The following is a 14,046-nucleotide window of genomic DNA, read 5'->3' as shown; positions in this document are numbered from 1 at the left end:
ATTCCAACAGTGGCAAAATGTGAATAATTATTTAAATATAATTACTTGGTATCTTGTTGAAACAGGAATATGAGCATGTTGCAGAAATAAGCTTTCTTGAGCCAAATGCTTATTTGGCTCTTTAGTGTATCTCCTGATACTGGCCACATTTTGGTATCTGTTGTAAGGCCATTTTATGTCTGTATGGGAAGGTAATAAAGTGATTAATGTGCTATTAAGAACTATGCCTAGCATTCATACTTGGTCTTATCGCTGGAATTGAGAACTTAGAGTCTAGATTATTAATTCTGTCTGGAATATAGTTTAGGTAACAGCAATCCAAAAATTGACATAAAACTCTAAGGGATGAAAAGTTATCTGGAAAACATTTCTTCTTCTTTTATATCACACTTCAGCTTGTTAATTTCTTTTTCATTTTTTCTTTATATGTCATTCATGTTAGTGTACCATGCAGAATTATAGCCAGTGCTTGTTTATATTTCTCATTATTCAGTGACGTCTAACACGCATTATATCGCTTTTGTTTGTCCTTACTGTTGAGTGTTTTGCACTGAATGCATTATCAAGAGTAAGTCTTGAAATTGTTACCGAACTCGAACCTTAAGGATTCCATAATGTTCATAAAAAAGCCTCAAAGAAGCATTTTTTATTACTATTAGCAAAAAACTGGATTCACTGTATATGTTCTCAGAAAGTGCGGCTGAATATGGAAAGCTCACTCAGAGTTTCCTCTCTGAGAAGTGAGAATGAATGTCTGAGTCACTCATGGCAGACTTTTTTGCAAGTAGTTTTAGAACCTTCCAAAAGTGAAGACTGTATCTCCACTGTAGGCAAATTATTTCCAGCTTTTTGCTGTACACTCCTTGCTTAGCTGAGCTATGTGTTGCAGGTAACTTGCAATGATTTGCATAAAATACATCTTAAAATATATGAATACATTCCCTAAACCAAGGAAATCTTTCTGTGGGTTTTTTTAGAGATCTTGATGCCAGAGCAAAGAGTGAGAGATACCGTGCATTGTTCCGACTCCCCAAGGATGAGAAATTAGATGGACACACAGACTGTACTCTTTGGACTCCTTTCAACAAAATGCATATTTTGGGTCAGATGTTTGTTTCTACAAACTACATTTGCTTTACTAGTAAAGAAGAGAACTTGTGCAGCCTTATTATCCCTCTTCGAGAGGTAAATACTTGTATTTTTTAATTTATTTGGCAATATAAATAAGCAGTGTCTTATTAGATATTTCACCCTAGCTTTGATTTTTTTTTTATTTTGGTGGGGTTTTTTTACATTTTTTTTTATTCTTTTTGGAGAAAAGCCTCTTTTCATCCTTTTTATCTCTTGTGAGCGTGCCATACTGATGTGTTCTAAGTAATATTTAATGACTGCCTATCTTAGTTCATGGTTCCTGCTACTGAAGCTCACATGGAATTTTTTCTATCAATTTTCATCACCCTTGTGAATTCTTCCTCTCTCATAACTTGTATTCTGATTTGCAGCCCATTTTTACATTTTTTGTGCCTCATAGGGAGGAGTGGAGTGTGAAACTTCCTAGAGTGGATAAGTGGAAATTCTCTTAAAGAATCTGTCAGATAAGATTTATTTTTGTCAGATGTAAAAAGATTCATAATCCTAAAGTTTTGAGTTGCCTCTTCACACAGACTTGCAATTTTTTATTCTTGTATGTGGAAAATATTTTGTCTGTGTTTTTCAAGTTGGTGTGTTTCCCTTTTCAAAGCTGGTTACTTAAAGCAGATCATCAGTAAGAAGAGTTTGTTTGATGCAATAAAAAAATAATTATGTTGGGGAGTTTTTTTATGGTTGACTTGATTTGTGGGTTAATGGAAAATTGTGGTAAGTAAGTTTTGGAAGCAGTAGCAAAGCTGATGTAACCAAGGACAGTTTGGCTTGACTGAAGAACCATGGAATATTTCAAGGCACTGTTTTCCCCTGCAAATCATAAAGAGTAAAACGAGTACATCTTCAGAAACTTTGAAGTATGGCTTCTCAGCAGCTTGTTGCAACAACTTTGGTTGTTTGGAATGAGACATTCAATTATGGTTTCACTGTTTGTCTGAAAATCGAAGGGAATGGCAGTCCTGCAGATAAAGTGGTGGAGGAGGAGTCAAAGTCTTCATTTAACAGGTCCTCTTTTCCTGAATGCAGATTCAGCAACTGCTTTTGATAGCCACAGTCACAGCAGCACAGGATTCAGGGCAGCTCTAAAGCTTTGAGAGACAGAAGTAGGTGAAGGAATAAATGCTTCTGTTTGAACAGCTTCAAGTCTCAGCACCAGCAAGGAGAGCAGTAAACCAGGGGGGTAGTGCCAGTCCTCAGAACATCTGATCAGTACCGTAGTAATTAAAGGAAACCTTTCTATCTAATGAAAGCTTTGGGTTAAACTGTAAGTTAATTCCAGTGTTCTGTAATACCCTGGAGGTGTTTTGACAGATGAGACAATAGCAAAGCATTGATTCAGAAATTATGAAGGGGAAAGATGTTTTCCAGGAGCTGATTGCACTGCTCACTGCACCTTCAGCAGGTGCCCTCTCCAAGACAAAGCACTTCAGATATGTGCGTGTCTCTGTTGAATAGGAAATAAGTGGATATCAGCTCTCATTATAGCAGAGCTATAATTAGGCTTGCTTTAATAATGTCTGTCCTGTGCCTTTAGAACTTGTCTGTATTGTGTGCTAATTGCACTCAAACAGCTTTTAAGTGGAACAGGAAACATAGGGAACACTTTTTAGCTAACTTCAATATGCTATTAGTGAAGTTCTTTAAGTTAACAAGTAACTAGTAGATTTGTTGTTAACAGAAAAATAAAAGGAGGTGGGGAGAACAGAGAAGTGGTTTAGCCCCTGAGCAGTGCACTGCAGTCTTTAAGTCTTCAAAGAGAATGCATGAAAAATGGTTACCCTATCCATTTAGCTAGAGCTATTAATATTGTAGTACTCATGTCTTACCATTGATTTCTGTTTCTAAAAAGGTTAAAGGAGCAAGAGTCCAAGTCCTAGCAAAATTAAATGTCCTGCTTTCTATTCTGAAGGCAGTAAGTCAGTTTTCATTAAGAAATCATCTAAAGTAATAAAAGCAGTAGTTAAAAATATTTATAATTGTGATTTGTGTTTTGTTCATTGTATCAACTACACAAACTTGATGGACTGATATGTTTATAAGGTAATAGTTGGTAATGTTTAGGACACACAACTGTTACATAATTCATCAAGGGTCTATGTATGACTTATCCCTGAGATTTCTTGGTGTTAATGTGCCTTACCAAAACCTCAGGGAGCTCATTCCCTGTATTCAGTAGATTGTGGTATGAGTACTGTTTACAGGTTGGAGTTCAGTTAGGTGAGTGACTGTTTCTCTAACAGCTGAAGGCCATTCAGAAGCCTCCACCTCGCAGGGTTAGATATTTTCCTTTGTAAGGGAAGACATAGGGCTAATTTCCCTTTGTTGCAAGTTCCTGTGTACTGTGAAAATGCATTTAAAGTACCACTATGCAACTGTATTCACAGAATGCAGCTATAGCACAGTTGTACAGGAGCATCATCTCAAAAATGGTTTATTCACATGTATTGGCAGTAAAAGGTAGGCCAAGGTTTCTGTGACCTGTGCTGACGATGTTAGGAAGCAGGAGAGGGATTTGGAAGTCCTGCAAAAAAGCTGATAGATCTGTATCCCACTGATGAAATTTGTTTTACTGATTATTTTAAAATACAGTCTGAGGAAAATCAGCTAAGTGTAGTGCAGGGGAGTTTTGATGGAAAATGTACTGAAACCAGTTGTTTAAAGGGATTACAGCCTTTATCTTTCAGGCTTGTAAGCCCTTGTATGCAAGGGCAATGTTTTCTGGCAAAGGTGTGTCCATTGGGATTTGATATAAGGGTGGAAGGAGCATGGGTTTATTGTATTAAGATGGTTTCTTAAACCCAGCAGCTTGCTTAACTAAAGATCTTAAACTGTGGCAACTGTTTGTTCCTAGGTGACAATAGTGGAAAAGGCAGACAGCTCCAGTGTGCTGCCCAGCCCACTGTCAATCAGCACAAAAAACAGAATGACGTTCCTCTTTGCCAACTTGAAAGACAGGGACTTCCTTGTACAGAGGATCTCAGACTTTCTGCAACAGACCACTTCAAAAATATACCTGGATAAAAATATTTCTGGAAGCTATATCAGCTCGGATGATGAGGTATGTGAAAGAACATGAATAATTTACTAGAAGAGGATTTTAACTGGTGTGGGGAGAGGAAACACCTTTGTGTTTTTGTACAGCTAAACCTTTAGGCACAGAATTGTGACCTCTTTTTTGTTAATGCCTTTGAGCTGAAGTGTTAAAATTTGTCGGTTAGGATATCTCTCTTTTTCATGTTAACCTACGAGAAGTGTCATAGTTAATTAACTGGTTAATTGAATAGTACTTTTAATATCTATTTACTTGTCCAACTGAAATGTAATTCTGGAATTTTAGTAATTTGAAGAAATTATCAGTTGGCATCAAAGTCCTTTTATTCAAGACTTTAGCTGCTAAATCCCATCTTTTGATTCTTCTGAAAACAATGCCTGAGCTGAGCTGGATTGTATGTGCACTGCTAGTGAACTTTGGAACATTTGACCTAACAGGAGAAAACCAGCTCTGTCCTGAGCATCAAATTCACCCTATTGTGAACCACCTCCTTACATATGTGTGCAATGTAAATAGTTCTTAAAAGTTATGATTAGATACACATTTTTAGGTGCTTTGAATGTCACGCCTTCTGCTGAATTCCAGCTTTTCTGTATGAAATCAGATCATGTAACAACCTCATGAGTTCTGTTAAACCCAGCAAAGTATAATAATTCAGATCTCAGAGTAGAAGAGGCTTTTGTGGTGTATCTCACATTCCAAGTCTGTCCTAAGCCATACCTTAGTACTGTCCTGTGGAGCCCTACCCTGTTTGCAATGTGTCTCTTAAAAGAATTTTTCTACTTGCTTTGTTGAGGGTGAGGTATAATTACTGTGTTGTTGTATACCAGAGCATGTAGGCATGTATAGTGCTGGAACTTTTGCTGTAAATGGATCTAAGTGTTCTACCTACTGAATTATAAACACAAATTAAGTCTAAGCATTTACTACAATTTGTAATTTGACTACAGAGCTAGATATGCATGACTGACTTGCAATTTCAGGCATTTGGTGTGAACTGCTCCATGAGATTTTACTATGATACAGTTTCAAAGCTGTTTGAGAAGTCAGAAAATCCTTTTTCTTCAAAATACTTTTCTTCCAAATCACAATCTAGTAGTCCTATGATGTTGACAGATCAAGGGAGCTGGTTCAATTGCCCAGGGCTACTTAGGGGTAACATTACCCTAGCCATTCTAGTTCTAGAATTTGGTTGTGCTTCAGGAGAGCTGTTGAGAAACTGGAAGCTATTTCCTTATTCTCTCTCTACTGGTCTAATTTCTGCTGGCTTATGTTTTTGTTAACCATTAGCATGTATACATTTCGAAGTAGAGTGAAGTAAAAAGTCCAGATACTGGCTCATCTTTGTGCCTGTACTGCTTGTGACTGCTTTCTGCAGGTGTTTACAAGGTCAAGTAGTTTAATTTCTGCCAGCCCTCACAAAAGCCTGAGCTCTGAGTCGGAGGGAGAGCGACAATTCAACCTCAATGATAACGGTATTCCAACAGCAACTCAAGCTTTAATGACCATGTATCGGCGCAGGTCACCTGAGGAGTTCAACCCTAAGCTGGTAAAGTACACTTCTGAGTGCTCCACCTGTCTGAAAAGGCTGTCTAATGGTGTTTGCTTTAAAACCTATGTTGCTGACCCAGAAGAGTTTTATTCTGCCAGACAGTTAAGATGGGGCAGTATTTTTCACAGAAGTAAAGGCTTGAACATACTGTTGTTTTACCAGTACAAATAACTTCACTACATAAAAGCAAACTTGGATGTAATTCAAGGGGATATTGTATTCCTGCTCTTAAGTATAACTGCTTCTCTTAGCAGCAAGGTCTACTGGCATAGAAACTCAGGAATGGGAGGAGGCAGCCCATTAAGAAGCTAACTGGACTGCAGCCAAGTTATTTCTTGCTCACTTGAAAGGCTAGGATATTGCAGGCTTTTTAGCACTCAAGATTTTAGTGGGTCAGAGTGTTAGAAAGAGAAGCTGCATCTTTCTGCCTGCCTTCCTTTGCTTTTAGGCCAAGGAGTTCCTGAAGGAGCAGGCCTGGAAGATTCACTTTGCTGAATATGGCCAAGGGGTCTGTATGTATCGCACAGAGAAAACACGAGACCTTGTGCTAAAGGGCATTCCAGAAAGCATGAGAGGGGAACTTTGGCTGCTCTTTTCAGGTAGGTTTCTCTTTGAATGTGTCTGTGAGATATAAGCAAAAGCATGAGGGAAGAAGGGAATTCAAAGGTGATTAAAGGTGCACATAATAAGTGAAAATATTTGGAGTAAGTAAGGCTGTGATTGTTAGAGGGTACCAGACAAGTTTAGACAAGATTTCTGTTAGCAAATGCCCTTTCTCAAACAGGCTCACATAATTAAGGAAGAATACATGAAAAGCAGAACACATGCTTGGTAACCAGAAGCCAGCAGTTTAGAGACCTTCTCGATGTTCAGCAACCACCAGCAAGCCTAATTCCCATTTATTTAATAATTTCTGGATCCACTTAAGCTTTTAGCCTTCACAGCAATTTTAACAAGGAGTTCCAAAGTTTAGGCGTGTTGCATGGAGCCACACTCTTTTTTTTGTTGTTGATATTAAAAAAAAAGCTACTCTAACATTTTATTAGGTGCTTCCATTATGTGAAAAAATGGCATGAAAATATTTGTCTGGGATTCTGTGCCATATAGGATTCTCTAGATATGTGTCCACTTAAAGTTGGTTTTTTTTTTTTTTAAGTTGAAGAATTTTATTACTAGTTATATGGAAATCCATCCTACCTCAGGCATTCTTCATAACCTATCACCATATGCCTTCTTTAGCTCTACCCTCCCCAAAATAATTACCACAGCTACCCACTCCACTTATGATATGAGCACAAGGGCCTTTTATCTGATGACCTAACAATGCTTTCAAGTTTGTTTTCTATTTCTTCCCCAGTAATATTTAGTCATGTGCATTTTCTCTTTGCTGCTGGGCACTAGAGGAATGTTTTTGGAAGATAGACACAGCAATGCAGAGCTCTGTTTTGTGTCCTATTAACAGCTAGTTTGGACTAATGCTCACTGTGTATCTATAACTCATATTTTCTCTGTGGATTACTTTGTGCTACTGACACTTGAATTTGTTTCCAGAGAAGTTGTAAAGTCAGTAGTGAAATCTCATAGCAACTCTGTGAGCCTGTAGTGGTATCCCTAAGGCTGAGTGCCCTGCCCAAGATAACAGCGTCATTTTCAGAAGTAGGAATAGAACTCCTGAGTTTTTGTCTCTTGCTTCTGGCTGACGTGTCATACCCTCTGCAACCAGACATTAATCTACTCTGTTCCCAGGGCAAGTAGCTTTCTCAGAGACAAGTTTTGAGTTATTTAGGATAACCAAAGCCACAGCCAGCTGCAGAGGGAGCTCATGATACCATGTGACTGCACAGTTGGTTTGTTCTTCACACCTCCTGTTTTGTTCTGGCTGAGAGGGATTTTAACCTCCTTATAAAAATGCCTGTAGAGAAGACAGGAAGGGCTGATAATCACCAAAGCACATACTTTGAAATTTTTTAATCACCTTTAAAGAAATAATATTTTCATATTTGCTTTCAAAGTTCTTGGTGACACTCGGAATGGAAGGGGAGCAGATTAACATGTTCAAGTACTGTACCTGCTAAACCTTCCATTTTCTCCTGGTTTTGATACTGTTCTCCTACTCCTAGGAGCCATTAATGAAATGACCACTCATCCTGGCTATTATGAGGACCTAGTGGAGAAATCTATGGGAAAATACAATCTTGCTACAGAAGAGATAGAGAGGGATCTGCACCGCTCCCTTCCAGAACATCCTGCATTCCAGAATGAGATGGGTATTGCTGCTTTAAGGAGAGTCTTGACAGCTTATGCTTTCAGAAATCCAAACATAGGCTATTGTCAGGTAATGGAAATACCCTGCACTCATTTCAGTTTCTGGAATTCCAGTTCTTTCCTTGCAGTGCTGTTCCTTCAGTCATGCACGTGAGGGTTTGGCTGTGTGAAGCACACTGAGGTGTGGATGGTGCTGTGAGCTCAGTGCTGCAGAAAGGCAGGGATGCTGAGGCCAGAGGGATGTCACACAAGGACCTGCTCTAACAGCAGTATTAGCAGCACACATTGAGAGATTTTCTGTAGGCATAATTTCTGCTCATAAATCTAGAAACTGGACAGATGATAACAGAGCTGTCTACAGAAAATGACAATGTAAACTGAAGAAAGGTTATTTTCATATTAACAAAAAATCCCCTCAAAACCAAAACACATTGTGTTCAGCCTTAAATTTTTATCTATTTTTATCTGTCCATCTTATAATGACATGTTATTGAATGTATTAGTTATAACCCTCTAGAACCTTCTTTCCTCTTTCAATGATGCCATGTCATCATTCAAAACAATGAAAAGAAAGAAAACCAGAAAACAACCGAAAAACCAAGCAAAACACCCCCAAACACTTTGCAAAAAATAAAGTATCCTAGGAGATATCACTGGGAGTCCTAACCATATATCTGTGGAGTTAATGCTGACCCCAGTGCATGGTTTTGAGGTTCTTATGCCCATAATTCAAGTCACGTTAGTTTCTGGTCCTAAATAATTCTTTCATACTATATAATTTTGATTTATCACTGGGGCCTTTTTTTACCTTCCTACATACTTTTGCAAAGAAGAAACTTAGATTTTTTAGTATTAAGAAGCCTTATTAATGTCTAACTTTTAAGACTTCCAGATGCAACTTGAGTAAGTGCAAGCAGTTGTAACAAGATACCATCATATATTATTTAATAGCACATGAGGTACTAAGTAATACCTACAACATTTTTAAAGATTATTTAACAGAGAAGCAGTAGAAAGACATTTCAGTTGTGGTCCCTAAAACTGTCACAGTAATTAAGAACCTTGAGATTTGGTTCAGCTACAGTGAGAGTTCAGGCACCTCACTAGTGCTGTGGGAGGTGTTTTGTCTGCACCAGACCCAGATTCCCCAAGAGCACCTATGGCAGAATATCAGTAGCAGTGTAACAGATGCTTGCAGACCTGGGTCAGCCTTCTTAAAAAAAAAAATCTGCAACACAAAACAAACAACCCAAAAAAACCCACCAAAAAGCCCCAGTGAATCAACAACAAAATGAAAGAAAAGCCTTACAATTTTCTGTGATTTGAAGCTTTCTGAAGAGCACTGGGGAAACACTCCTGTTTTTACAGGGAAGTACTTGAACAGTTTGGGATCTGCAGGGAGAGATGTAGCTCATTTCCTGACCACTTTTCTGCCCAGGTACAGTGCTAGATTTTAAATCATTGTATTTCCCTTTCTTTTAGGCTATGAATATTGTCACTTCAGTGCTCCTCCTTTATGCAAAAGAGGAGGAAGCTTTCTGGCTGCTGGTGGCTCTGTGTGAGCGTATGCTGCCTGACTACTACAACACAAGAGTTGTTGGTATGCTTTGGGGACATTTTTGAAATGACAGTATAAAACCTAACCAAATTGACTGGTGTTATTTGTACTGAAACAAATAGATGGGTAGATGCATCTGTGCATGCTAGTGAGGAGCCAGCTTGCTCAGGAGAATAAAGGCAATTTCCTAAAGAGGTGATGTTATTGTTAATAGTTTATCACCTACTTAGGATCAGGTGACATTCTAAATTGGGGTTAAGTAAAGTAGATTGTTAAGAAAAGATGGGAGGCTAAAATTTGAGTTTGAAATGATCCAAGTAGCTGATTAAGGTAAGGTGGAAACAGGAGCTTTAGGAGTTTGCAGTAGAAGTCTTGGTGGCTGTACCTCTGATGTGAAAGGGCACAAGTATCAGAAAGCTGTTGTGGTCAGACGAGCTTCCTTGTCAAAGACAGTGACTTCAATTTATCATGGAATCTGTTTTTACCATATCTCACAAATACTTGAAATACTCAGCCTTAGAAATTCTTCTTCCTGGCTTGTTTAAAACACTGATGATCTGGCATGGGAATGTATGATACAGGGTTCTCTTGAAGTAAATCTGAGCCCTCATAGTCACCCTGGCCTCATTCAACAGGTGATGCTGAGGTCTTGCTCCAATTAGGAATGGTAATATAAAGCCACTATTTAACTTCTGCTAGTGCTAGACCAAATTACTCTGTTCTTATTTATTATGAAGTGTATTATTAAAACAGAAAAAAAACTTATTACAGTTCAATTTGTATTTATAGTAATGTAATGGAGTCTGTTACTCATTTGAAAGTGAGAAAATGTGCATAAGCACCGTGCAAAATATTCTTAGGTTTTTTTATTTATACACATAAAATATATAGGAGTTTTTTTCCTCCCCTAAATGGCCATGTATCAGTTGCTCCTGAATTAATTCAACCTTATTTATCTTCAACAGGAGCATTGGTGGATCAGGGTGTCTTTGAAGAGCTGGCTCGTGACTACATTCCACAGCTTTATGACTGCATGCAGGATTTGGGTGTCATTTCCACCATCTCCCTGTCCTGGTTCCTCACTCTTTTCCTCAGTGTAATGCCATTTGAAAGTGCAGTGGTAGTTGTGGATTGTTTCTTCTGTGAAGGAATAAAGGTGATATTTCAGTTAGCACTCGCTGTCCTCGAAGCTAATGTAGACAAGTTGCTTAACTGTAAAGATGATGGAGAAGCCATGACAGTCTTGGGAAGGTATTTATTACAGAAAATTAAGTATCTTCGTGTTTGTGGTTTTGTTTGGTTTTTTTGCCTGCTTTTCTGATTTGTATTCTATGTTGAAATACTAAATTTAAACCAGTATCATATATGTAAATCTTTTACCTACTTGTAGTCTCCTTTCATCCATGTAAGGTACTCCTTATATTATTTTAAAATAATGCTAACTGACCAACAAGATACAAATTCTTCTTTCAAGACATTCGAATAAACTTCCCAAACCTAGTTATAGAAATTTAACTTGATTCATTACTTTAGTGAATTACATGGGTTTTGTTACTTCAGCCTGCTACCTTTTAACTATTAAGGAAAAGCCTTGGTGTTAAGGAAAATTGTTTTGGGAATAGACTAACTTGGACTCAAAAGAATTAGGTAGGATCTTGAAAAAATAGATTTCAGTGACTTGAGTCCTTTCATCAGAGCTAGTGCTGCTGAGTGTAACCTCTGATTTTCTTGGGCTTGGTAGTGGTGTTTAGTTTTCCATATGCTTCTGGAACTTTGGAATTTTTTCATAATAAATTTCAGTAATATAACCTTAAAGCCATTCTCTTCCTAGAGAATGGCTTTATCACTTCTACATGTAATAATCAATATGTAACCTGTATGCTGTTAACCCTCAGGAGGGAGGGCATACAAATTTATCTTGAATTTCTCATTTCTCTTTTTTTTTTTTTTTTTCCCACTAGATACTTGGACAGTGTAACTAATAAGGACAGTACTCTTCCTCCCATTCCTCATCTTCACTCCCTGCTCAGTGATGATGTAGAGCCTTATCCTGAGGTGGATATCTTCAGGCTAATCAGGTCTTCCTATGAGGTAGGATAAGACTTCTTAACGGGAACTTACCAACTAACACAATTTCTGCTTCACAGAGGAATTTGATAGTCTAGTTTGGCTTTGCTTGAAACAGAAAGAACATAAAAGAAATGCAGACTCATCTGAGAAGCCTGAAATTGAGCAAGGAAGAGGAGTTAGACTTTCTTCTTCTTTTAACCAAGACTTTTAATTGGAGCTGTTTTCAGAGAAGTGTGAGGCCTCAAAGGAGAGCAGCCCACAACCAAAAAGTGATTTACAAACAAAAGGCTCAACTTTTAATTTGAAAGGAGTTAATTCTCATGTAAGCTTTTTTGTGCTTTTCCAAACTGAAATAATAGTGAAATATGTATGAAGATCAGAAGATCTTTCTTTTATCAGTGAAACTTTGTTTCTTTTGCCTTTCATTTACTTAAAAGTGCTGATTGTGACCATGTGCCACTATATTCTCTGCTATCACCAAAGCTAAAAGAAAATCCAAGTGAAAGGAGCTGCTAATAACTAATATCTATTAAAGGGCAGGAGAAAGCCTGCAAAACCAGCTAAAATCTGCAGACTGGTTTAATTGTCCTTAAATTAAAAAAAAAAAAAGCCATCAGTTAATATATGTCTGGTTACACTGATATACCCATATTTTATAAAAATCAAGGAAAACTGTAACATTTTTTTCTCTTTAATTTCCATTATTCCCTTCCATTGACATGGAGTTGATTTCTATAATATAAACTAAATGAGCATCTTTTTGGTAATTTTTAGAAATTAAATTGCTAAGAGTCCTTGCTGGTGTGACCATCTATTCTTAATATTGTAGACATTTATCATTTAAAAATAATAGGAAGACCTACAGCTGAAGAAAACATGGGGTTTTTGAGACCTTTGCCTTCCCTCAAGCATGCACACACCATCCCCAAGGAGAGGGGAAGACCTTGTCTCCTCCAGATGGTCCTGTGTGATATTTGTCATGGAAATGTGATGAGTGTGAGAACTTGATGGCTCTGGCCAAGTCACAATGCATGAATTGTTTTATGAACATCATGCTCTGACACTGTCCAGCTCTTAGGTAATCGTGTCAGATGCATCTATGAGAGGTCTCCAGTGAAAGTTGAAAGGATGCAGAAGAATTGCTTGGTAATAAGTGATTAGCCCCCCTCTCTGATGATATTGAGCAGACTTTCAAAGCAGAAATTGTCTTTAAAGAAGAGAATATACATAACAAGGGCATTTTATACTGCCAGTAATTTCTTAATTTACTGAAAATAGTTTTCAGTAAGAAATCTCTTATCCTTTCATTCAATTTGCATGTAATTCAGAAGCCATAGATCCTGGTTTCATAATAATTATAGTAGAAGTGACTGAAATAATGCATAATAACTGCAGTTTTAAAAGCCTGTGCACAGCTCACTAGCTGTCTGTGGAGTGTAGACTCATAATCAGAGCTGTTACATGTTTAACTCATTTAATTTGTTAGCTAGGAAAAAAAATTGGCCTTCAACATTTCAGCTGTGTGTGGAGTGGTATCTGGCCATACTAACTAAAGAACTGACACTGGAAGGTCTGTGCTGTGGAAAGGTTTGATACAGTTTTGACTTTGAACAGGTGACATCTTTCCAACAACTCCTTGTACAATTTGAAATTTAGCATGGACAAAGGACCATTCCCAGAAGGCAATCATCTGCAACCTTCCTCTTTTGAAGGCTATGTGAGTTTTAGTTTTATGGATGTGGACAGACCATCTTATTTGGCCTTCCAGTCCAGTAAATAAACTGATTACTGGAATAGGTGTGGCCTCAGAAGATCTGTCCTTCTAAGGTTTTGTGAATACCTGAAATACCTCTTTGATGCCTGATATTCATGAATATCTACATTCTACATGTTCATCTCCATTCTATTTTTGTCAAAAGACTTCTTTATCTGCAACATGCTCACAAGTACATAAAGCATATTTTTACTCCCTAGGTACATGATAAAGATGAACACCTTTATAGATAAATGAAGCTTTAGCATTAATTTCATTTTACAAGGATATGCCAGCATATTATGACCTGCTTATGTAAATGCACTTGCACTGGAAATATAAATACATCTTGTATGAAAGTGTGTCCTGCCAGCCCTTTATGCGTTAGATGTGGTGTAGTTGATATTTGGCATTGTTGTTCCTGCTGATCATCTGTGCATTCCTAGGTGTGTGAATTTTGGATGGCAAGAAATTTCTGCTTATAATACTTGTGCAAAAATGAATCTTAGGGATTAGGCATTCCTCTGCATATGAAAACATGGAATATTATTCCTAATAGGTTTTCCCCCTATGATGCTTTTGTAGTATGTGCAGGAGCTCCCTGACACTGTTCTGTGCATTATGGAAAAAACTTCTGAAAATAAGACTTGGGT

At 37.7% G+C, this 14,046-nt stretch overlaps 1 protein-coding gene across 4 annotated transcripts in view; it reads left to right on the top strand.

The window, feature by feature from the left end:
* The window catches only part of TBC1D9 (TBC1 domain family member 9), a 47,214-nt gene that overhangs the window by 22,367 nt on the left and 10,801 nt on the right, over nucleotides 1-14,046 (top strand). For all 4 annotated transcript variants that reach the window (XM_077176695.1, XM_077176693.1, XM_054633415.2 and 1 more), the window contains exons 6-13: nucleotides 978-1,185; nucleotides 3,995-4,201; nucleotides 5,574-5,744; nucleotides 6,196-6,346; nucleotides 7,868-8,082; nucleotides 9,495-9,612; nucleotides 10,536-10,821; nucleotides 11,532-11,661. In XM_077176695.1, the coding sequence (XP_077032810.1) occupies nucleotides 978-1,185; nucleotides 3,995-4,201; nucleotides 5,574-5,744; nucleotides 6,196-6,346; nucleotides 7,868-8,082; nucleotides 9,495-9,612; nucleotides 10,536-10,821; nucleotides 11,532-11,661 (1,486 nt within the window). The remainder of the gene's footprint in view (nucleotides 1-977; nucleotides 1,186-3,994; nucleotides 4,202-5,573; nucleotides 5,745-6,195; nucleotides 6,347-7,867; nucleotides 8,083-9,494; nucleotides 9,613-10,535; nucleotides 10,822-11,531; nucleotides 11,662-14,046) is intronic.

The sequence above is a fragment of the Agelaius phoeniceus genome, chromosome 4 (assembly GCF_051311805.1).
Source record: "Agelaius phoeniceus isolate bAgePho1 chromosome 4, bAgePho1.hap1, whole genome shotgun sequence".
Lineage (NCBI taxonomy): Eukaryota > Metazoa > Chordata > Aves > Passeriformes > Icteridae > Agelaius > Agelaius phoeniceus.
Note: the sequence above shows the minus strand (reverse complement) of the source record. Positions and strands in the feature narration are given on the sequence as shown.